Raw genomic sequence first — 25790 nt, forward strand, 5'->3', positions numbered from 1 at the left:
AATGGTGCACTGTGGGATACTGCCCGGAGGCCAATACCGTCGATTTGCGGCCACACTAACCCTAATCCGACATGGCAATACCGATTTCAGTGCTACTCCTCTCGTTGGGGAGGAGTACAGAAACCGGTTTAAAGAGCCCTTTATATCAATATTACGGGCCTCGTTGTGTGGACGGGTGCAGGGTTAAATTGGTTTAACGCTGCTAAATTCGGTTTAAACGCGTAGTGTAGGCCAGGCCTAGGTCTGCAGCTAGAAGTGCTGATCCCCTTAGTGGGAATTCAGAGGCCCTTGTAGAAGAATCCATGCTTACATGTGTTCTCCATCCCCTTCTAGTAGCTGGACCACAAAGAGGCCAATGAGTTGGATACTGCTTTTGAGCTAACCACTGAGTCTTTTAGCTCAGGCAGCGAGAGTCTTTTTATTTTTACTTTTATTTTTTTTTAAACGATCTAGACTTCTTGAGTTTAATCCCTTAGAGCTGATGACATCCCACTGTGGATCAATGTATTATATTTAGATACCACACTGTTGGGCATTGTTAAATAAATTCTCTTAATTGGGTTGTATTACTTGAGAGATTTTTTGTGGTCATGTAGTTAAAGACTGTCTTGTAATTCATGCACATAACGTACAACCTATTTAGCATTTCATTTTAAGTTCTTAACTATGAAATATTAATTTTTAAAATATTTTTATGGACTATATGTACGTCATCTATGTTGCTTAATATTTTAAGGTCAAACTATAGCAAGTTTAGTTTAGGCACTTGTGGTGTGAAAAAGTGACCAGTTTAGCTGATACAACCCAACTTGATTGAGAGATCTGAGTGTTTGCCTTTCTTTTGGGGATATCATGAAAATGTAAGCAGAGGGTATTAAATTCATAGCTCTCATTTGACTGTTTTCTGGATCATGATTTGGACTGCAAACTTGATTCCATAAGAATGAATAATTTTGTACTGCAAGAGAGTAACTACATAGATTAAATTAATTCCATGTAGTGCTATTAAAACATTTAGAGGGGCATCTGCGTTTTATTTTTTAACCATTACATGTTATGACAAAATTTAATCTCAATTTTTAAGTACAGTTTAATAGGGAAAACTATTATCTGTTCATTCTAAAACCTGTCAAAGATGTAATAGATTTTAAAAAATGAGCACATACAGTATGTAGTGGGGTAACATAGTTTGTGGGAGATGTGCATATTTGTGTGTGCATAAAGAGTATTTGGTGGGAATGAAGTTGATAGTAAAAGCAACGGCTATTGGGGAAATTATACAGTTATAAAAAGTTGTTGCTAATGATAAATGATTAAATCATACTTAATTTTAGAATAAAGGTAACTTTTGTGCTTTTTTCCTTTCTAAAATTTGTAATTTGTTTGCTACATCTGGTGTCTGAAATGCAGACTTGTAAACATTTCTTAAAATCATAACGAGGATATATAGGTAAAGAATATACCAATATTTAAATATCAGTGTATGATTATATGATAGCAATTATTGCAGTATGGAACACTACCATGGTTGTGTCTTATGGTAGCTTTCTGAACATGTATCATAATACATATATTTATGTGGGCCCTATTATAATATTTAAATCCTGGTTTTGATGCACATATAGATACCCAGACTTAAATGAGGATGTGCATATATTTATGTACCTATTTGAGGCATCCAAAAGTCTAATGGCTTAATTTTAGGGTTAAATCTGAAAAAACTATGTTAAAATATAAAATTCCCAGTATTTTACCTGGGCTGTTTGCTGATGTTTTTATTCTGTTGATCAGTTAGGAGGATGATAGTTTGAATTTTCATTGCTGGCTATTAGCCAGTTTTAAACAACAGTCCTTCAAATGACCTTTGAGCAGCCACTGCTGCCAGTCTAAAAACAAGAAGAAACTGCCTGAGCTGCTTACTGCAACCAGAGCTCCTCCTCTCTGAGTTTTATGTAAATATTGTTGTTTAAAAATCAGGGTATGCATATTCTGCAGTGTTTACTCAAGGAAAATGGAATTGAGTATGTGAACTCATTCAGAATTGGAATGAACTAAAAAAATATTAACCTATAAAATAATTAGCTTTTACATTGAATTGTTGAGTTTTGTATAATTGTTAAAGCCATAAGCATGGTAGAAATTCATAAATTAAAATTGGGTGGTGCCCTTAATTTTAATACTAAAAATGATTTTAGTCTGAAAATGAAAAATTGTGTTATATCTTTAAGAGCTTGTGGAGGACAGGTGATGGGCAAACATAGTATTTATCGTCAAAAATAAGCAAAAAGAAGACCCAGGGAACTATAGACCAGTTAACCTTACTTCGACACCTGGAAAGATTCTGGAACAAATTAAACAATTTTGTTCAAAACTGGAGGATAATAAGGTGATAAGTAATAGCCAAGAAGAATTTCTCAAAAACAAATCATGCCAAACGAATTTAATTTCCTTCTTTGACAGGATAACTGGCCTAGTGGCTGTGGTGAAACAACAGATGTGATATATCTTGATTTTAGTAAGGTTTTGACGCTGTTCCACATGATAATCTCAGAAGCAAACTAGGGAAATATGAAAGATCAAATTACTATAAGATGGGTGCACAACTGGTTGAAAAACTGTACTTTGTAGTTATCAAAGGTTCGCAGTCAAACTGGGAGGACATATCAAGTGGGGTCCAGTAATGGTCTGTCTTGGGTCCAGTACTATTCAATATTTGCATTAACAAGTGGGATGATGGAGTGTAGAGTATGCTTATAAACCTTGAGGACAGCACCAAGTTGGGAGGTGTTGCAAGCACTTTAGAGGACAGGATTAAGAATTCAGAATTACCTTGATAAATTGGAGAACTCGTCTGAAATCAGAAAGATTAAATTCAATAAAGACCAGTTCAGTTAGGAAAAAAAAATCAAATGCATAAATAAAAAATGGAAATAACTGATTAGGCAGCAGTACTGCAGAAAAGAATATAGGGATAATAGTGGATCACAAATTGAATGTGAATCAACAATGTGATGCTCTGGTGAAAAAGGCAAGTGTCATTCTGATGTGTATCAACATGAGATTGTGTAAGACATGGGATGTAACTGTTCCACTCTACTTGACACTAGTGAAGTCTCTGATGGAACACTGTCCAGTTTTGGGCACTACGCAAAGATGTGGAAAGAGTTCAGAGGAGAGCAACAGAAATGATAAAAGGCTTAGAAAACCTGAGCTATGTGGAAAGTTTGAAAAAATTGTGTATGTTTAGTCTAAGGAAGAAAAGACTGAAGGGGGATGTGGTAACAGTCTTCAAACATGTTAAGAGCTGTTGTAAAGAGGATCATGATCAATTGTTCTCCATCTCCACCTCCACCAAGGGTAAGATAAATAGTAATTAGCTTAGTTTTGGAAGCAAGGGAAGTTCAGATTACATATCAGGAAAAGTTTTCTTACAATGAGGATTGTTAAGTACTGAAACAGGTTACCTAGGAAGGTTATGGAATCCCTGTAATTGGAGATTAGGAGCAAGGTAGACAAACACCTGTCAAGGATGGTCTAAATATACTTAATCTTGCCTCAGCACCAGGAAGGGAGGGTGGGGATGACCTCTCAAGGTTTCTTCTAGCCTTATGGCTAGAAGCTTCTGTGTATTATATACCTATACTGTGCAGCCCAGTATAGCATATACAGCACTGGACTCAGAAGACCTCAGAAGGGTTCTGTTTCTGGCTCTGCCAGTGGTCTGCTGGGTGACATTGGGCGAGTCACTTGCACTCTCTGTGCCTTCATTTCTGTAAAATTCGGATAGTGATACTGACCTCTTCTGTGAAGTGTTTGAGATCTGTGGGCATATGTAAGAGCTAGACGATATTTATTTATTTATTTGTTACTTGGTATAAGAACCCCCAAAACAAACAACATCTGTTCATCTATTTGGAAAAAGTTGTCTGTTAAATATGTCATTTATTTAAATTTCATTTAGTTTTTTAAAAAGTGCAGTGCTTTTGAGGTTAATTTACAGTGACTACATGCAGTTTCCTAAATTTACACAGAAAGCTGATTGAAAATATTTTCCTTGGACTGAAATACTGTTAGAGAAACTTGGATGACTTGGTGACTTACATACTGTTTATTTTTCATTTGATTAGAGTTGGGCAAATTAACAACCATGTCTATATTATGGTCACTATAGTGACACAGCTACATCATAGTGCAGACACTTCCTACAGTGATGGAAGGGCTTTTTCTGTTGCACTGATAATCCATGTCTCTTAGCTAGAGATTGGCTTAATTATGGTGTTCAAGGATGTGAGGCTGAGCACTGTAGTTATGTTAACCTAACCTTAAAGTGTAGTTCAGGCCTAAGCTACAAAGGCAAACTTTATCAATATAATATGATCAGTTAAAACACTGAATTATAGACTTAATAGAATAATCCTATATTTTTTGTCAGTTTGACTCTAAATCTGCCATAAGCTATATAAACCACTTATTTTGTATTATTCAGTAGTACTGTTCCAAAGGTTATTCTGTGCTTTAATTTAAAATGAGATGCATTCTTTTCTCCTTACACACTAAATACTCCCTGAGCTATTCTGTTTGGCATTATATAAGATTAGATGATGTTTCCAAATTTTTCATTTTCCCACACTCATATTTTTTTCCCAAGTTACTTTTAAATCTTGTTTTCCTCACCCTGTTGTCCAGTTTTAATCTTTACTTTTGCATATGTTCAGAGTACACAGTTGAACACCACACAGTAACAATCTTTTCCCGCTTTCAGAAATATTTATATATTTTGTTTCCCATGGGTATCTAGAATCCACTCAGTTCCATTTCTTGCTGACACTTACTTTCCTTCCTCTTATTAAATCTTTACTATTTCTTTCATTAAAAATTAGACCAGGGATGACAGAAAAATTAACTTCTCTTCCAGGAAGAACTAGTGCCAAAAACTAATAAAACGAGAGCTTGCAGTCCTTATTTTTAGCTAAAATATTCTGATCAGTCAGTAACAAAGAAAATAAGTTCAATTTGAAGAATTGCTCAGGAGTCTTCATGAGAGAAAAAATATTTGTCATGAATGTGGTCATTTGAAAGGATAATAAACCCTGTGTGTGTGCTATTAAAAAGTATCAACTATTTGAGACGAAACACATTGCTTTTTAAATTGATTCATGTGATAAGAATTTACACATTATGATGATACAATTACAGAGATCTTTTGTAAAGCTTTCTGACAGTTATAATGTGCAGTTGACATTTGCACTCTTTAATGTATAGAATTTTTGGAAGTTTAAGTGATGCATATCTAACAGGCCTGTTTTGGACGATAAATTGTTAGTTTAGCATTTAGTTAATAGTTTGAAAGCCTTTCTTGGTATTTGAAAAGTGATGCCTTATACATAGTATTAAATTCTATGAAATAGTGTACACATCACAAAGATTGACATTTATATAAAAGAAATGATTGATTGTAAGTCTTAATTTAAATGTCTTGAATGAGTTATGCCTATGTGTACTCTTGACATTTATTAACCAGAAAGCTTGTAGAGTGACCCAGCTACCTTTGCAATTTAATCCACTGATTTTATTAGTCTGTTATCTGAGCACTTGGACTGTTAGTTCACTGATTACATTGGGTGAAAATTAATTTTTGGCCCTTATTGGTATATAACAGTAATTTAAAATACAACTAAGGTTATGTCTACACTACCCAGATTGGCAGGTAGTGATCGATCTATCAGGGATCCATGTATCGCATCTTGTCTAGATGTGATACATCAATCCCCAAACGCGCTCCGCGTCGACTCCGGAACTCCACCAAGGCGAGAGGCAGAACTGGGGTCGATAGGGGAGTGGCGGCTGTCGATCCCGCGCCACGAGGACGTGAAGTAAATCAGTCTAAATTGATCTAAGATATGTCAACTTCAACTACGCTATTCCTGAATCTTTTATGGAAGGCTGTTTCAGTAAATCATGCCTGAAGACATTGTGTGAGTAGCTAGGTATAACTGGAACTCAGCACTAACTTGGCTTCTATGCTGGTAAGACTTTGACCAACTCGAGATGTACAAAGTTAACTAAAGTCATGGCTTAGGTAAATGATCCTCTTGCCAGGCAAAGTATTTTAAAACTTGGCACTCCGTTACATTCAACTAACATGTTTAAGTTGTGGTATAGCCACCTAAAAAGAGAGCTTGTTTTGAGTGTAGTAGCATACGCATGTGGGCGTAAAATGCAAAAAAAGTACATTAAAGAAATATAAATTTGTAGAGTAAAAATGAGTATTCTTTTAGTAACTAACAAGACCTTGTTCCACGTACACAGTGTTCATGTGTTCCTTGAGAAATGTATTTAATTTCCTTGCCTTTTTAAAAAAGAAAGGGAGGACAAGTTTTTTTACTTGATTGTATGTAAGTGGTTCTGATCTGCCCCCAAGAGATCACTATGCATGATGAGGTCTTAATTTTTGTGTGTGTGTGGGGGTGGGAGCGGGGGTTTGGAAACACCTTTGAATTAGCAGAATGCAGCAAAAATTGTGCAGATATTTAAATTTTATGTTCACACTTTATGCAGGATAAAGAATCTGGAGTGATGTAAAGAGTTCTGAAAAACCCAGTTCCAACTGGGAGCTAGGATTCCCCTTGATGTAGGTACTGTGGAAGACAGCCGCAAGCACATTTTCTTCTTGTCATCTGGAAGAGAAAGAAGTGCCATAATTTTATAGTGGAATTGTGAAGAGTGTGCATGAGAACTGCTGTTAAGCTAACATTAAAATTAAATACGGATCTTGGTAATGTAAGCACAATGAGGGTTCTACTTGGCTAGACTGCACTAGTCTCAAACAGTGACCCATAAAGAGAAAACTCTAGTAGATTGATAACCATGATCCCACCACATTTTTGTGCGTGTGCACGTCTTTTTATGAATGGGGGAAAAATTTTGAGATGGAATTCCTTGTGGTTTAAGACTCTGGACTGGGACTTCAGAGATCTGGATTTAATTCCCAATTTTTGTCAGAGACTTTCTGTGTGATTCTGGGTAGATCATTTAATCTCTCTCTGCCCTGCCTCCCTTTCTGTAAAACAAACATAACAATGATTCCCTACCTCAGAAGAGTGTTGGGAGAGTATGTTCATTGTTGTGTGGGATCCATCCAAATATTCTGCCATGTAAGTATCTAGATAGATGATTATTAGGAAGAGTGTAAAATAATGATTAACAGCATTTATGGGGGGCAATAAATCCCCAAGAAATTAGTTTGTCCTGAAGAAAGGTGAATCTCCTCGTCTTGCAGTGGGCTTAGCTGGCTCAAGGAGGAGCAGTTTTTGCCTCCTTGTATCAACTTTGGCCCAGTGTTATGAATTATTTGTAAATATTCATTCATTCATTCATTCATTTCTATAATTGTTCAGACAATCAAAAATAAAGTCATGACTGGGAAAAGTTTGGGAACCCATGTTCCAAAAAAAAGGGAAAGGTTTGGGCTAAAATAGTTTTTGTTTTACACATTTCTATGTTGTTTAAGTGCCAGGTGGACTAGGAACAGACTTAAGTGCTCAGGGCACAAATGAACTTGCAAGTTCACTGGAATAACTGGGGAGAGCTGGAGAGACATGAATCACTTGGTTTGTTCCACAGAAGCAAATCTGGGGCAGATGGAGAGGCTAGGTGCAGCAGGTGTCCATCTGCACCGTTTGGGTACCTCTAGGCCAAGTCCTTTACTCCCTGAAATTCAGTGGGAGTTTTGCCTGAGTAAGAACTGCAGGATTTGGCCCTTCATTATTAGTCAGTTTTTTTCAAACTTTTTGGAGTATTTACTATAAAATGAACACTATATATCAAATTTGAAAGCTTACACATTTCTGTGTGTGTGTTTGGGGGTCGGGGAAGAGGGAGTGTGATAATGTTTTTTGTTTTAACAGTGTGAAAAGTCTTCCCCCAAAAAACTGTCCTTAACTAACAAATTCTGAATGCATTCTTCAAAAGTTGCCCCAAAACAAACAAAATATCTTTCAGCAAAGATCAAAAATGGAACATTTTAGGTTAAAAGCATTTTCAGAATGTGACATATATGAAAAATATATATATACACTCACCTCCCTCCCCATAATCTTAACATATTTAATTACATAGGATGTAATTCAAAGTATGCAATTTTGTGTTGTCATAGACCCTGGAACTGTTAATGAGTAATTCATTTTATTTTAGCAACATATTTAATCTATATATTCTGTATTAAAACAAAACAAATTTTCTGACTCCAAAAAATGCAATAGGTTGACTGAAATTTGTATAAGCATGTTAAAAATGCTCATATCAGCTCAAAAGTATTACAATTTTTCATGGCTATTCACACTTCCTCTTGGTACTTGGGATAAAAGATGCTATATACAGTAATTTAGTGTGTGTTTTACATTCATATGAAAGATGAAACATCTGTTTAAAATATTATGCTGCTAGTCAGATATGTGTAATTATTATCATGGCAGCAGTAGCATCACTATCCTTTATGCACAGCTCACTTCTACTAAAAATCTCAGTTTTTTTCCTGTAAATGTGCTGATTACATTGCAATTGGCACTTTCTGATTGTGATCTTGTTATTTCTCGTAAGGTAAGCGAGGATCAGATCTGGCATGGGAGGCCCCTCAAGAAATATTTAAATGCTACAAAAATTGGTGTTGGTGATGCAGTAGATGGAATTCTTCCTCTACCAGTACTGAACCTTGTGGCCTTAGAAATTAGGACAGTCTGTGTCTGAACCAGCAGGGGAATATGCAAGGTTCAGTGTTAGGTCTTGTCTTCATATGGAGCTCTTGTATTTTGAATTTGTACCATAGGCATTCAGTCATCTTGTGATTTTGAGGAGGAGTGCTCTTGGCTGATTGGTGGGACATAAGGGTTCAGCAAAGCCTATTTGCTTCCATGCATTTTAATGAGAGGATTTATGAATCCTTCTTCCAGTCTGGGGGGCCTTTCTGCACAGGAAGAAAAGCTTCCGTCTTGTGATTAGAGTAGGACCAGGTCTTTTGGGCCCTTGCTGATTGCATCATGCTAGCTGCCTCTGGGGCTAGGGAGGAAATTTTTCTCACTGCCAGATTGGCCTGGGAAAGGTGGGTTATTTCACTTTCCTCTTAGCTCCCCGGCACCTAGTGGGTATGTAAAATTCACTTTGTTGCAACTTGGTAGGTGCTCATTGCTGGTAATCCTTCAGTAGTGGGTTGGTCCCTGATAAACTGGAATTGGAGACGGATTAGGAGAAGGCGTCTCTTAAAGAAGGTGGGGAATGGGGCTGAGGTCCTAATGTCTGGTACAGTGAACAAGTAGCCTTGTTTTTCCCTCTCCCGTTAACCCTCAGATGAGGGAAGTGTTAAGGTCTCAACAGCGGTACTGGGACTAGGCTAACTGGACGAGTTACTGCTGTATAGTTCCCATATGTGTTATTTAATTAAGCGTCAGCCTGGTTAAACCACATTCCTGGTATTTCACCTTTCTTCCTGTGGTGTTCAAGACAATGCCCTTGCTAAATACTATAGGCACTGTGCTGCTAGAGATTCTCTTATTCATTTAATTTAAAAGAAGTACCTTGAGTATTCATAGATACTGAAGGTGGGTCATGAGACTTTTCACAGGAATTGGGATATTAATAACATTTGATGCAGTGTTGTCATAGTATTCCTTCCCAAATCTGAACCTTAGAGTCCAGAAAATGAGATACTAGCATGAATTCCTCTAAGCTTAATTACCAGCTTAGATCTGATATGCTGCCACCAATCAAAACTGAGTGTTTGATGAACTCTGGTCTCCCCACAACCTTCCCTGGGGATCCCCAAGACCAGATCCCCTGGATCTTAATACAAGGAAAGTAAACTCTTTCCCTCACTAGTGCCACTCTTAGGCTTCCCCTCCCTGGGTTCCTCTAGAAGATCACTGGGCTTCAAACTCCATGAAACACAACACAGAGAAATTCGGTTTCTCCTCCCTTCTTTCCACCTCCCTGGGTATCCCGGAGAGAGAGAGAAACACACCAAGCAGGGTTTTCCTCCCCCTTCCCTCTTCCCCAGAGGCAATCCAGATTCAAGCTCTCCGTGAATCTAACACAAAGAGGAAATCTACCTTTCCCTCCCATCAAGTCCTTGAGGAATACAGACTCAATACCTTATCATTAACAAGGAGTAAAAATCAACTAGGTCTTTAAAAAAAGAAAGTTTTAATAAAAGACAAAAAGAGTAAAAATAATCTCTGTAAATTTAGATGAAATATTACAGGGTTTTCCAGCTTATAGAAAATGGATAAACAGCCTTATCCAGAAAAAATACAATTTAAAATATTTCCAGCAAACTACACATTTGCACATAAAGAAAACCAAATAAAAAGACTACTGTCTTTCTACCTTTGTACTTACAATTGGAAACAGAAGATTAGAGAGCCTGTAGAGATGGGTGGTCACCCTCAGAGCCTAGAGAGCACACACACACAGAACAAAGGACCCACACCCAAACTTCCCTCCACCCAGAGTTGAAAGTATCTTGTCTCCTGATTGATCCTCTGGTCAGGTATTCCAGGTCCCTGTTTTGTTAACCCTTTACAGGTGAAAGACATTAACCCTTAGCTATCTGTTTATGACAAGTGTCTTTACAAAATCCTACTTATGCAGTAAATTAAAATGGTCTCGGACTGCAAAGAGGCTGAAGGAACACAAAGGAAAGGACTGTGAGGTCATGGGAGAGAGTGCCTAACAAGGTATTGCAAGGTTCAGTGTTAGGTCTTGTCTTCATATGGAGCTCTTGTGCTTTGAATTCTCACCGTTCCTTAATCTGAATTAATTTTAAGAGTGGAGAAGACCCTGATGCTGACCTTGTTTAAAATGTTAATGGTCGGGACGAGGGTAATCTTCTAACAATATCTTAGTATCTTTGAGTTTCATTAAATTGGGGGGTTCTCTGAACATCATTCAAGACAGCAAAAAGGTACCTTGTAGAAGGGTGGGACTGGGGCTCAACCCTCCCTGAGGGCGGAGGGGAGCCACACTGGCTCCCCACACTCTGTCGGCCCGGGTCCTGCCCTTTGCTTCCAGGCTGAACAACAATGCCCAGTCACTTGGGGGCTCCGGCTTTCTGCGGCAAGGTGGAGCAACCGCACACAGTTAATTAGGTGCTCAGACCCTTTGCTGCAAGGCTGAGCAACAACGCACAGCTGGGAGCTCAGGCCTTCTGCTGCAGGGCTGAGCAACAACACGCAGTTAGAGGGGAGCTCAGACCCTCTGCTGCAGGGCTGAGCAACAATACACAGTTAGCTGGGAGCTCAAGCCCTCTGCTGCAGGGCTGAGCAACAATATACAGTTAGTTGGGGGCTCAGACCCTCTGCTGCAGGGCTGAGCAAACAAGCAGTCCAGAAGCCCAGGCCCTGGGGCAGGGCGGGGCAAGAAGCAGTTCAGGTGTATAAATCCCAGGCTCTGGCTCAGGGCGGGGCAGCAAACGATTCAGGGCTCAGGCCCTTCAGGAGGGACTGAGCAAGCAACTAGTCTGAATGGCCTCCTCAGGCCAGGGAGGGGGAGTCTGTCACCCGTGGAAGGGGGAACGCAGGCCCTCCCACTCCACTGCATTCCAGCCCGGGGCCCTAGTAGCGGCTAACACCGCTGACGGTTAGTGGGGATCCTGAGCGAAACACACAGACGTAGACTCAGGTGAATCTGCAGCCTGACTGGGGTCGGCTGCCCCCGGGCCACTTCCAATCTCCCCCTCACTGGGTACCTGCCATCTGCGGGCGCCATCCGCTGGGTCTCAGACCATGGGCTCCTCAGGATACCGGGCGTCGGGAACTCCAGGCCATTCCTCTGTGTACCGAGTGTGGGGTGGCTCAGGCAGCTCCTCGAGATGCTGGGCGTCGGGAAGCTCAGGCAGCTCCTCCGGATGCCGGGCATGGGGCAGGTCAGGCCAGCACTCCTCTGGATACTAGGCACAGGGCAGGTCAGGCCAGCGCTTCTCCGGGTACCGGGCACGGGGCAGGTCAGGCCAGCGCTCCTCCGGGTACTGAGCATGGGGCAGGCTGGGCCCAGCGGGAGCCCCGGCACCAGCATCTGTCCTCTCCGGCAGTCTCCCTCCAACTGAGCGCCGGGGCCATGCTTTTATACTTCCTGTCCCGCCCCTTGACTTCCGGGGAGTAGGGACAGGTGGTGGTTGCTCCGCCCCCTGCTGGGCCTGTTCTGGCTTGTCCCTCTCAGGCGCGGCGGGGAGTGAGGCCTCCTCGCTACATACCTAAAAATCTCTCTAGGTTGTGAGCTCTGTGGGACAGGTAGTCAGTATTTTCCTTTAGTGCTTACTACAGTGAGTTGATTGACTGGGGCTTCTAGGTGCTAGTGTAAGACAAATAATTAATATTATGAATTTTTAAGAAGTGTTGCCTTTTTTTTTAAAAGCTAAACATCAGAAAAAACTTCCTGAAACATTAGGAAGAGTTATTTCTTTGGAACAGTCTCCTAATGGGAGTTTTGGAAACCCTATATTTGGAGACATTAATTATTTTTATGTTTTTATTTTGATTTTTACAATTAAAAGGTACTTATCGCAAATTATAGGTGGCCTGATAATTTTTTTTTTAAAAAACACAGCAAATACAACAAATATTGCTACTCCAGTAGATGACCCAGCTCCCATATAATCAAATCCGAGTCAACAGATTTACAATATAAATCACCCTCCCCAAAAAGAAAAATAACATACAGGCAAGTCAACCTTATTAAAGAGCTGAGACAAATAAGTGGACTTTGACAAATTTTTAATATTGCTGACAAAAGTGAGGGATGAATTCAAAATCAAGGTCTCTAATGGAGTACAGCCCATGTTATCTATCTGTACTTCTGTGGACCTTATCACCATAGTTTTTGAGAAGCCAGCAGCTCCCTCTCTTGTAAACAAATAGATGTTGCACTCAGATATCTGTGCTAATCACAGCAGTAACAGCACTGAACACAGCAGTTGTTCTCCCCAGAAACCGATGGGCAGCCAGCACATTTCCCAGAGCACCAGCAGCATGTTTTCACTGCAAGCTACTTTACTTCCAAAGTGGGCTGCTGTGGCTGCATACGACATTGTGTTAAGCTTTCAAATAGATTTAAATTATAGCACCATTTAGAGCACATTGCTGTAAACTAATATAGAGGTAACAAAAACATGGATCATGATAGTGAATTCTGGAGTCACAAATAATGGATTCAACTTCCTGACCTGATGCAGATGGTAAAAAGCCTTTCTGGTCATTATTGCCAAACACCCTCAATTAGATGACTTGATGATACAGTCTCTTCTAAACCCTTTGGTGGTTTACCTCAGCCTGCCTTCCTAACTTATTCAGGCTGAGCCTTTGCCTCTTTACCCTCATCCATGCCACCAGTCTCAATAGACAATCGTTAAAGTACCACACCAATTGGCTCTGATGAGAAAGAGAGAAAGACATGGATATCCTCATTGTACTAATTGGGACTCCTTACTATTCCTTCTAATAGTCTGATATATATTTTGAATAAAAGAGGTTACAAAATGAACCTTTGAGAAACCTTACATGAGAGCACTCTTGGAACCAAAATAGAGTCTCTCATAACAAGCTCCCCTGGGATCTCTTGGAGAGAAAAGCAGCCATTCACGAGTTACTTTATCATTTCTGTTCTGGTCTTGCAGGTGAGTCAGCAACAACTCTTTATTAAAGGTAACTCAATAGCTCTAAAATAGATATGGGTACCTAAAACATCTACTGGAAGAGATTTAAAACTAGACTGGGTAAAAGTGCAAGAAAATATGCTGTCATAAACAATCTAACTCCGGCATCGGGATAAATATCTAATTCATTACTTCACAATAGTAATTTCCCAGTGGTGAAATTCCAACCTGGATAAATATGTTCTATTTCCTTAAAGTTCCCCCTGCACTGTCAGTTAAAGATGTTCTCTATTTCCCGTTCAAAGAAACAGTTATTAATGTTGTGTGCAAAACTGATGCCACATATAACTACTCCTGGGACAGAATTTCAGTGTTAGAGTAAACTCTCTAAATCATTTTGGAACCCTTCAAGATAAAAGATGCTATATTTATTAGAATTTTGAAAGATGCAATATTTATTAGAGCTTTGAGTAACTTTAGCTCTTTTCCTTTCAGCTTAAATAATCCTAATTTTGGCACTATTATGTCATAAGTATTAAAAATCATAAGTATTGCCATCTCTTTAACTATATGATTGTTTTTGTAAATTTTGAACTGCCTTTAGATACATTACATAACAATCATATTTCGTTCTGTTATCTGTTTCCAATAGTCAGACTGCTGTTAAAGTTCCCAAGAGCCGAAGTTTTACAGCACTTAAGTTTATATCAAACAGATCAAAGCAAATTAATTTTCTATATCCACTGTTTTTACTTGTTTATATTGTTCTTCATTAGAGCAGAAGTAAAATTTAGTCTACATTTTTCAAGGTTTAGTTAGACTTCAGTATCTATTCCCAATAAATCAGCTTTGTGAAATCTGTTTGCATGCCTTTTACGTTTGATAGGGGGAAATGCAATATTTTAGTCAAAGAAGTATACACCTTAGAAGTCAGTTAGATTTTTGCAAGGGTGTAATAAAGTGCTCTATTAATATATTTTTTGTATACACGCATCTACATTTTGATGCCTATCTGGTAGTATTCTGTAGGAGACAATACACATGCTATATTTTTTTTCTGCAATGAAATCCTGCAGATCATAACCAGTTTGACATAGATTTGTAACAGATCTTGAAATGATTCTTTGCTCAACTTCCCACGGGTAAGAATGTTTAATTTTAACATAGTCCTATCATTGGAAATTATTTTGTGGAGCACCAACCTTCCTTCCATAAATAGGAACTGGTTCATCATTTTGGGTTTCTGCAAGTAGTCTGGACAGTAAATTAGGTTTATTTTTCTAGAAATAATAACTGGAAGAGTAGCAATAGGATGAGAGAGAAATTTGTTTGTGGGGAGTGGGTGGAAATGGAGGAGAGAGAGAGTCAAAACACTAACTTGAAACAACCTACCCATATAAGTGTGCAAGAAGGTTTCTGTAAAGTAGCTAGTTAGACTGCATCACTATGATTTTGCAGTGTAATTCACAACTGGAATTTATTTTTTTTTTTTTTTTTTTTTTTTTTTTTTTACCATAATTCCCCCTATTTTAAAGAAACAACATTTTTACTTGGTTTGTTGAGAGCATAGGCCAATGTTTGCAGAAATAACCATGTGATCCCCACAAGAAAACATTCTTCTCCCATGAAGTATTCTCACTAGACATCTTGGAAGTCTTGCAGATTAAACAAAGCTTGTGTTGTGAAGCATGTTTTAAAATGGAAAAAAATCTTCTAAAATTAATTAAAGCAAAAAAGTTGTCTGTTTTATTTAAATAAAATATTTAATAGACTATCAGGAAAAGGTTATAGTAAAATTCAGAGCGTGTATTCTGACACTGTCAAATATGGTTTGTATGTGACAAAATGGCAATTGCCATTTTATTTATCAAATATTTCAAGTCAAATTTGACAGAACATTAATCTCATGGATATTTTACTTATTGCATCATGTGCACCTCCAGTGCTGTGTAAGTTTTACAAAACAGTAAAATGAAGTCCCTTCTCTGAAGAGTTTTGGGATGGTTGCAGATTCTGCAAACATTTATGTATGTGAGTAACTTTACGCACGTGAGGACTATATGCATGGGACTTGTAAGATCACCAGCCAAGTTAGGACAAGAACAACATGAGTAGATTATATACTCTGGTGCTTCAATGGAGGAGAAGATAGGAAATCATAATTTTCCGTATATTTACTTTCTAATTATAGAAGTATGCCGAGTTTATTTTTTGTTTAGGAAGAAAATAGGTATCTTCTTTATTTACACTAAAGATGCTGCTCATTATGTCCAGTATTGAAAGCAAACCTAAATTATTACTAAAGGCCAGCATTTTAAGTTATTGCATAGTTATTTCACAAAATATTTTTAATAAATAATCACTCTATTTCTCTGTAAAGATCAGCAGTGAAAATACAATTTTTTGTCTTTTTATAATTTAGATTGTTATTGTTATAACTAATACTTGCAATCATTCCCATTATTAAAATACATATGCAGTTTACTAAACTTTTCAGCTAGTGATATTTTAGAAATATATATTTTTGAAAAAGTGTTTCTTTAACTTTAAAATGTTTGTCATGTGGTGTGAGCTAGATTTATTAGACTGCAGTAGTTTTAGTGCATTTTGGCTGTGATGTTTATTATGACATCACTGTAATCTATATACAGTATGTGATTTCAGTTGGTTTCTGTGTTAAATATTTTCATAATTATGCTAGTTTTGGCAGTTCACTTGGAACGTTTTCTTTTTAATGAACGTGTTTTACTTCTGGGTATGAGAGACAGCCACATGTTTGAAAAATTAATAGCATGCTTTTAAAGTTAACATTGAGCAGAAGTGTATAACTACATAACTTTTTTGAATGTAAGTAGAACTAAATAGGAGTCTAGTTCTTATAAGGTCATGGCCATAGTAATTGTCATCTAGAAATTAGAGTATGACATTTGTTTTATAAAATATCAGTAGCTGTTAAAGAAAAAATGTGAATTTTAAAAAAAATACGTACTAGCAGAAACTGTTGGATAATTGTGTAGTTTAAGGAAACTAGTGCATATTAGCTAGCACTAAATATAGTAGTACTTTCAAACATTATTGTATCATGTTGAGCTCTTTTTAAGCTATAGCTAGGTACATATTGTTACAAGTGTTCACATAGGTGGGAATAAAGTTGTAAGTCTTCTAATAGAATTTCCTTAGTAATAGTAATGTATAGTTATGTTTCCCAGGGTGGTGTTTGTGTATTATTTTTGTCACCATCCTGAAGCATGTAAATATTATTTTGACAATCCTATTAGGTCCAACACGCTAAACAAACTATTGCAGCCTCTTCCCCTCTCAGCGAAGACTAATTGCTCAGTAAGTTATAAAATTAAAAACAAATGCAATATAACAAAAATATAATAAAATCTTAGAATTCAAACAACAAATGAAGGGATCTATTTAAATAAAAAAAAATTGAAATTGGAGCTTATTCAGAAATAAAGGTATTTTTCCTTAAAAAACAAACCTTACAGATTGAAATAAACTTTATAGTGCTTTTTGTAAATGTAGAGGAATGAAATGAGACTGATTCAGGCATAAGCAAATTCTATGTTGTGTAGGAGTCATGTTGCAAAAGTGCAATTGCCAGCAGACTTTGCACGTGCTGATGGGATCCTTGTATGACAGATGGTTTGTGAGTGTGCATACTAGTTAGTACGAGGCTGAAAAAAATTTGAATGTAGCTAGGGTCAACACCATTAATGGTTTAAAAAGAGGTAATGCTAATTTAAAGAGAATCTTTTTTTTTATTGGTAGCCAACATAACTCACAGGGCAAGCATAATATGATCGTAATGATTCATATCAGTAATGACAAAACGTTCTGTGTAAATGGTAAGTGACAGCGGCTCTATGACAAGCTCAGGAAAGAGGGGATCATGCTTATTGAGCTGTGTGGTCACCAGGCCATCTGTTTCTTTGGCAAGATCAAAAGATAAATAAAAATGCAGTGATTCATCAGAGAAACACTTTTGTACAGAATCTGAAACACAGTTTTCTAAGGAAAGGGCATGGTTAAAATAATGCTAAAATTCTTAACTTGAAATCTATGAATAAATTCTCCTCAACAAGTGAAGGAGATGAGCAAGCATCCTGTTATAAAAGATCTCTACTGAACAGCAAAACTTCTGTCTTCTCAGTGTTGAGGATGTGAGAGGGCAAGTATATCCAAGTGTCATTATTGCTCAGGTATCTTTCCAAATCAGAAATTTAATTTGCAAGGTCCATGGCCGAGAACCATACTATATTAATAAGATTCTATGATATGTTTAGAGGTGCTGAAAAACAGGTGTTAAAACAAAATCTTGGTGAGATGCTGTATTATCCATAATCACCAACTGATTCCTATCTTCTAATTTTGTCCAGAATTGCTGGAACGTAGTCCCAGACAATACCAGCAACGTTCCTTAGTTGTTTATATGATTGATCAGCCATTACTGAACAATTATATAAAAAGGTGAGAGAGGTCCCATATCACCCAAATGACCAGTTAATCCTAATTTAAGATTAATTGAAGATCACTTGTAATTTCTGCATGCACAATCTCAACTCCGAAGAAATCTGAAACTCAGCTGGGAGCCATTGTAAATTCTGTATTTTCTGGAAACAAATGTGTCTTTTGCATTCCCCTTTGGTCTCAGGTATTCATAAAAACCTATGGAGGATTGAGAAAGACAGTCTTTGTCATCCTAGTTGGGCCATCATGGCTGCAATGAGTCTTGTACAAAAAACAGGATCCAGCTGCCATCAAGAGTTCTCTGTTTTCTCATTTTCTCAAAGCTATTAAGAGAAGTGCTGCATCGAGACCTGCCAAAACATCTGTGAAGTCTTACTCTGAAACACAGATAGCAGATCTTCAAATTGTGCACATTCCTAGTTTCCAGAAGGATTTGGGAAACTGTTTTCTTCACTGATAAAATGCTAAGAGGGTAGACACTGTAGTGATCTCTAATTCTTCAGCAGAAAGTTTGAGATTTTGAAGAAATCGGGACCTTGCTCCTAGGCTTCTGCTAGATCAAGTTTCTATCCTTTTATAGGCCATGAGAAAGGTGCAAGGTAGTAGGGTCATATGCCGTATTAATAAGATTCGAGAACATTTGTTTTATTATTCTCTCCTGCTTTCCCAGATTTAGAATATCTTTTGTTTTTGTGACACACAGATCCATTGGTGCCACTAGAAAACAGGTAACTACTAGGATGACCAGACAGCAAATGTGAAAAATCAGGATGGGAGTAGGGGGTAATAGGAGCCTATTTAAGAAAAAGACCCCAAAATTGGGACTGTCCCTATAAAATCGGAACATCTCTTCACCCTGTTCACTACTCTGTTGAGATACAGAGGCCTGTTAGTGCCAGCTGGTAAAGGGTTCACTACTCTGGGTCAGCAACTCCTATCAGGCCTGACAAACTCACTGTACCCAACGCATTGCTTTTGTTGTACGTATCCAAAAAGTGACCTATAAGGTGTCAAATGAAAGCTGATGACACTGGTCATTAATATCACTGTGAAATGTATGTACTGACAATATATAAGAGAGAGAGTGTGTGTGTGTGTATATATATATATATATGTATGTATACACTTAAATTACGTTTTAAAGCCTGTAACTAGCCAGATGGGACAAACAGGTCTTCTTCCAGACTCTTATCTCTGTCTCTGATGTAAATTAAGGATTGTAAGGCAACACAATGGAAGCCCTATTTGCATTTGGAGCCAACAGAAAAAACAGATTGACTGGGGGAGGAGTGAAGGGGTGTGTGTGTGGGGTGGGAATGTGAAACCTGCAGTGGGGAGCACACCAGAGGACCAGCCACAGTGGAGAAGAGTCTTATCTAGGAGTGCACTTCAAAAGGGATATTTCAAAGATTTGTTAAACTGTAAGAGGAAGGAACAAGGCCTCTTATCCTTCACCACGAAGTAAAGAGGACGGCACTTTTGGCATTCATTAGAATTGGGTCCTGGCCATGAGGGCTAATGATGTTGGGGAGTTGCTTTAAAGAAACATTGCTTTAGACAAGGATTTAACTAAGCTTAGACTCTAAGGGAAGCATTTTATACCTTTTGTTTTACATGTAACCTGTTGTTTATTATCTTTGCTCACTAGTGCTTAAGTTTATTTACAAAGATGAAGATTTATTTGTTTTCACTATAAGTAGATTCCAGTGCTGTGTTTTTTTAGGGGACCTAATCCTGAGTTTTGCCAGTCAAGCTGTGTGTACACTGTCTTTTCAGAGACAGGCGTACCTGGTTATTTCTGGGAGTATCCTGTGACAGGCTGGATATGACAGAGTCACACTGGCAGAGGGGCTCGGTGATTGGTGTGTGTCTGTCTCTAGTCTGCACAAGAGAGGGTTAGCTCTGTGGAGTCCTGGAAGACTGTACTTATCTGTGACCAGACAGTGATAGTTTCAGGGAGCTGAGCTAGAGTAGGCATCTGGCAAAACTGCTTTACTCTAGGGGGCGGGTGGCGGTGAGGTGTCTCTCAGCCCTGACTATTCCTGGGGAGTGTCAGGGTGGTGTCTTAAGTTTTATTTGTTAATAGGCTTTTCCTTCTGCTGTTTTAGCATTTGGGATCCATTTTTTTCTGTAAAAGGCAAAGTCTTACCTATTCTCCTTATTTAGATGGGTCAGTATGTTAGTTGTTGATTTTATGTTTTGTCGTTTATTTAGTCTTCTTCTAGACCAAGATGTTGGTACATATTATCTCTGCCTTTCTTCCTGAAATGTTATCTCCATTTTATGTCAATCAGGAAAATTTGACATAAATAGTTTTTCTCTCTCTTCCAAATATGAAATGGAAATTTTGTGGCAGTCCCTTGAATGTCTTTACATCTCTTTAAGTTCTGTTTATATACAGACCTTTTCATAATTGTCTGAGGAAACCTTGAAAGGCCAAGAAATTTGGAGTTAAGATCCCCTGGTAATTCTTACAAGAACATTAAACAAGTAATGTTAGAAAATCAGGAAATACAGATTGAAGATGCCACTTCTCTCACAACACAACCATGCAGTTTTAACTGTGTTGTATCAAGAATGCCAAGAGGAACTAGGAATGTCATCTCTCCATAAAACACTGCCACTTTTATTGCCCGCTATAGTTTCATAACAGGACTTGTGTTCATACACTCGAGCAAACCCTTGTGATCTGGGCAACATTATGATCCAGGACATACTTGCTACTGGTAGGCCGAGTTCAATTAAAAAGGTTTAAGAATGGGTAAGGTACTCTGATCTCCCTAAGGCAGGACAGGGATCATAGGTAGCAGAATTAAGGTGTGTTTTTTTTTGTTTTTTTTTTTAGTATTAATATTCTATAAGAAGGCATTAACCATAATTTATTGCTTTTTCTAAACATGAGTTTTGATAATAAACGCACATTCTGGAAGGGCACAGGGAACACAACACAATAGTTGAGCCTTTGCAATCCTAACTCCACATAAGCTATGTTTTGTGTGTGTGAATTTTCTGTGTTGCAAGTATTTATCATTTAAGATACATTTTTAACTCAGTTATTTTATGAGTGAGCCATGTTTTCTGTTGCCAAAGTGCTGAAGGTAAATCAGTCATATAAAAGCTTAAAGATGAGCAGTTACTCCAGGTTTGTTTATCTATTGTAGGGCAGTATTTGCTGTTTTAAGGGTCTGAGAGACTGTCTTGCTTCATGAGGCAGCTTTAATTAACTGTGGTAGAAAGGACATGACTCTGACATGTTGGAACTGTTCAAGATTGTTTCATGAGCAAACACTTATGCTAATCCGATAAAGGTGGATAGTGTTTCTCACATTTATTTTTATAGTCTGTAGAGTTTTTTCTTTGATTTTTTTCAGGAATGTTTTGTCTGAATTGTAGCTAATTACGGTCATCACTACAATGTGTGACTTTTGCTAAAACAAATCCAATCAAATATTGGATTGATACTCTTTTTTATTTGCATTTCAAATCATCTGTTTTTTACTTTCTAGTTAATCCCAAATTACCGTATAATTTATGGTTAAACACAAACTATAGTGTGCTAGGAACAATATCGGCAAAAATATTATATTTATCAAATCTAGGAATCATAAATCCCTTACATTCATCCTCTCTTCTGTTATTTGTTTCTTCTTTGAATAATTCAGATTACTATTTGTTTGATTTCCAGGAAGACCATGAAAGCAGTGGTTCCAGTTCAACGAACCTCAGTACCACAGAGAGTGCAAAATCATCAGTGAAACCACGACGAATCCAGCAAACTTCTCCTTCTGATCCTGATTTACCGCCAGGTAATGTACAACATAGCTTTCATGAACTGGGTTGTATTTGTGTTTATTTGTATGCTTTATATGAATTTTAGAAATAAACTAGGTTAAAGGTTTATTAACTTGGGCCCAAATTTTCAAATCTGTGCTTAAAGTTGGTGCATTAAATATATTTAGGCACCTAATAGTAGCCTGATGTTTCAGAAGTGCTGACCATCTGCAAATCATGCTGAGATCAAAAGGATCCAACAGCATTTCAAAACACAACTAAATTAAAATAAAACTTGAACTTAAAAAAGAAAAGACAGATCTTTTCCTGATAATTCCTTGTAGGCCTTTGCACAAGGACTAGCGCGCTGTAGTTTTTCCAGTAATTTTGGCTGATGACCCTGTGGTATCAGATTCATGTAATAGTTTGAGGCATTATTCTAGTTTTAAGAATATTATATCTGAGGTTGCTTCATCCTTGAGTTGTCTGTCCATTGGTAGACACACTAGTCATTTGCTTTCTGCTGAAGGTTTTGACTCTGCTGAGCCTGAGGACGTTGGCTTGCCTTTTATGTATGTGTCTGCCTAGTTGAACTGAGGATGGTAGCTTTGTCTGTGATGTTTCTGTCTTTGTGTTTAGATGGAAGACAGTTACTTTTATGTGAAGTGTACATCTGTATGTTCAGGATGATAAACATTGAGAATCTTATCTCAATATCTTATCTTCTTTGTCTTCTTACAAGGTTTTCAGTGTGTGTGAATGTAAATTTAAGAAATCATCCTCTTTCTGTGCATAGCGTTGGATGTTTTCCTTGTGGTATTTTTCTTGCTAGCAAACTTCTTGATCTAGGTCTAGGGCACTCCTGTTTTTTAGGGGTTTTCTTGAACATTATTATCCTGGGCCTTCAGAATTTATTAGACCTTTCTCTACCTCTTCATAGCAGCAGAAGGCTCAAGTTAATAGTTGTCTCAATTATCTGACCTTGGGAGAGGACATTAAAGTTTGTGTGCAGAGCACTTTGTGTTAGGGAATATATTAAGGGATACAAGCCTAGACAGCACAAGGATAATCCTGCCTTCGTGTGTAGAAATGGACTAGATGATCTCTTGAGGTCCCTTCCGGTGCTATATTTCTATGATTCTATTATATGTTGTTTTGGCTCACTTTGGTAAATGGACACCTATGTTAGAGCCAAGGGTTTAAAGACTGCTTCGATTTGTTTGCCTTGATACATTGGTGTTGAAGGCAGTCTGGAACTTCAGTGACTTGGATATACAGGAGTTTTGGCACACATCTCCTACCCGGGCAGCACTTCAATTCGTTGGTAGAGTTTGTCCATCTTGGCTCATTGTGTCCTGTCTCCACATCATGAGGTTCCGAGACCTAGTTGTCCTGACCCAACCCACAGAAGCCTTGTGCGGGAAATCATCAGTTTGTCAGTGATAGTTTTGGCACATTGGAATATTGGTTTCTGTGAGAATCTTCAGAATATAGGTGCTCTGGATGCATGCTTTTTGGAACACAGGCATCTCCTGGAGTGCAGGCCCTCCAAGAGGGCCATTCTTCCAAGAACAATTGCGTCATGAAATGCACTTTTCCAGGCAGGGACCTGTAATTGCCTAAGGTGAGCACATTACTGGGCATGTCAGTATCAACAGCTGGTGGCTATCAGTTATCATGTTTTTCTCTTAGTGCTTCAGTAGTTACTTTGCTCTTGTGGATCTGACAGTACATTGTTACTTCGGGTCTGCAGGCACACTCTATGCATTCAGTGGTGTGGTGAAGGGACGGACATTCAGTATATTAGTGTGATAAGCTCAACAACTTGGATTGTTACCAGTGAGCATCAGTAAGAACTGATGTCTTTGGATAGACCATGGAGAACTTAGCTGCGCTGAAAGTCTGTCAAGTTCAGTTTTGTTTTTTTGATGTATCTAGCATCAGTCACCTTCCATGTCATTCAAATGTTCCATATAATATGCAACATAGGAATCCCAATACTGTGTATCTTGTTCTGTGATTTAGATGTCATGTCCTAGGTAGGGTTTAATCCACATACAGTAACTCCTGACTTAACATTGTAGTTATGTTTCTGAAAAATGTGACTTTAAGCGAAACGATATGAAGAGAATCCAATTTCCTCATAAGAATTAATGTAAATGATGGGGTTAAGTCCTGACCACACACACACACACACACACACACACTTTCTATAAGTTTTAAACAAACAATTTAATACTGGTACACAATGATGATGATTGTGAAGCTTGGTTGAGATGGAGGAGTCAGAGGGTGGAATATTTCCCATGGAATGCCTTACTGCTAAATGATGAACTAGCAATTGGCTGAGCCCTCAAGGGTTAACTCTCACACTCTACAAGGCAGCAGGAATGGAGGGAGGGGAGACAGCATCGCAGACAGAGACACACACAGTGTGTGTGTGTGTGTGTGTGTGTGTGTGTGTGTGAGAGATGTGCATTTCCCGTTTAAGTACACTGCCTTGTTAATTAGATCAGCTTGCTGAGACGCAGCTGCTGGCAGCAAGCTCCCTCCATCCTGAGCCCTGTCGTGTGTCCCCCCCTGCTCTATGGAAGATGGGGTAAGCGGGGTGCAGGAGCAGGGGGGAGGGGGACACCCTGACATTAGCCCTCTTCTTCCCTCCCCTCCCCTCCCCTCCACGCAGCAAGCAGGAGTCTCGGAGAGCAGCTCCAAGGCAGAGGGCAGGAGCAGCACATGGCAGTGGGGGAAGGGACAGCTGCAATTGCCAGCCTGCTGGGCAGCTCCTGCACAGGGAACTTAAGAGAGCGGGGAGCTGATAGTGGGGCTGCCGGTCCACCCTGGTTCCAAGCCCCCACCAGCTAGCTGCAACGGGCTGCTCTTCCTACAAGCAGTAGACAAAGCAGGCGACTGTCAAACAACGTTAGAAGAGAGTATTGCACAACTTTAAAAGAGCATGTTCCCTAACTGATCAGCAACGTAACAACGAAACAATGTTAACCAGGATGACTTTAAGTGAGGAGTTACTGTATCTGACTCTTATTAAAGTAGCATATCTCCCACTGTAAACAGGCTGCTTTTGGTGTTTAGCAAGCATCAAACCAGAGTGGTGGAATCACTCAATTCAACATGAGCTGTCCAAATGGTCCAAGTATTTTCTCAGAGACAGGTGTAATGTAGTGAAAGGAAGTGCTGCTTGATAGAGTTCAGCACACCATCTTCACATGTGAGACAAAATTCAGGGCTGTTAGTTTGCAGGGAAGCATCACCAGTTTGGCAGAAACAGTTTTCCTGGGTCAACAGATTGCTTTCAGAGTGGTGGTGGTGGTGATGGTGCCAACTGAGAGAGTGCACAGGGGCTGCCTGGGTTTTTACAGGAATGCTCTGGGTTAGATATATGCATAATAGTTCACTGAACCATGTCATGTGAGGGTTCTACTGAGAGCCAGTAGCCCACGGGTCATCGTAATCATTGTAAAATGTATGTGTGGATAATATTTAAGGAGTTATATATTTATACTGAAAATTATGTTAAGGTCTTGGAGTTAAGGCAGGTCACCAGGAGGTGACATGCCTCATACATATTCCTTTCAGGCAGAAGGTAACATACACTTACCTCCCTGTCTGGTCATGCATATTGTACCTTTCGTAGTGTAGGCCTATTTGAAATATTGTGAAATCTACAAGAGAAGAAATTCACAGGATGAAACAAACAGCAGGCAGTATCCTGTTAATGACTAATGACAAAGGATTGTTAGGGTATATCTGAGGGTACAAGGAAATGCTCAGGGTCCTTCAGTGGGGAGGCAAGCTGACCACGTACTTGTCTGATGAAAGGAGGATCACAGCCAAGTCTCATTACAGAGCTCTGCAAGAACTTTGGGTCAGGATTACTCTACAAGAC

The 25790-nt window shown here is 38.7% G+C and overlaps 1 protein-coding gene across 6 annotated transcripts in view; it reads left to right on the forward strand.

Moving 5' to 3' along the window:
- VPS13B (vacuolar protein sorting 13 homolog B) overlaps window positions 1-25790 on the forward strand; it is a 996761-nt gene that overhangs the window by 70311 nt on the left and 900660 nt on the right. For all 6 annotated transcript variants that reach the window (XM_075063129.1, XM_075063127.1, XM_075063131.1 and 3 more), the window contains exon 4: window positions 21804-21924. In XM_075063129.1, the coding sequence (XP_074919230.1) occupies window positions 21804-21924 (121 nt within the window). The remainder of the gene's footprint in view (window positions 1-21803; window positions 21925-25790) is intronic.

The sequence above is a fragment of the Chelonoidis abingdonii genome, chromosome 2 (genome assembly GCF_003597395.2).
Source record: "Chelonoidis abingdonii isolate Lonesome George chromosome 2, CheloAbing_2.0, whole genome shotgun sequence".
NCBI lineage: Eukaryota > Metazoa > Chordata > Testudines > Testudinidae > Chelonoidis > Chelonoidis abingdonii.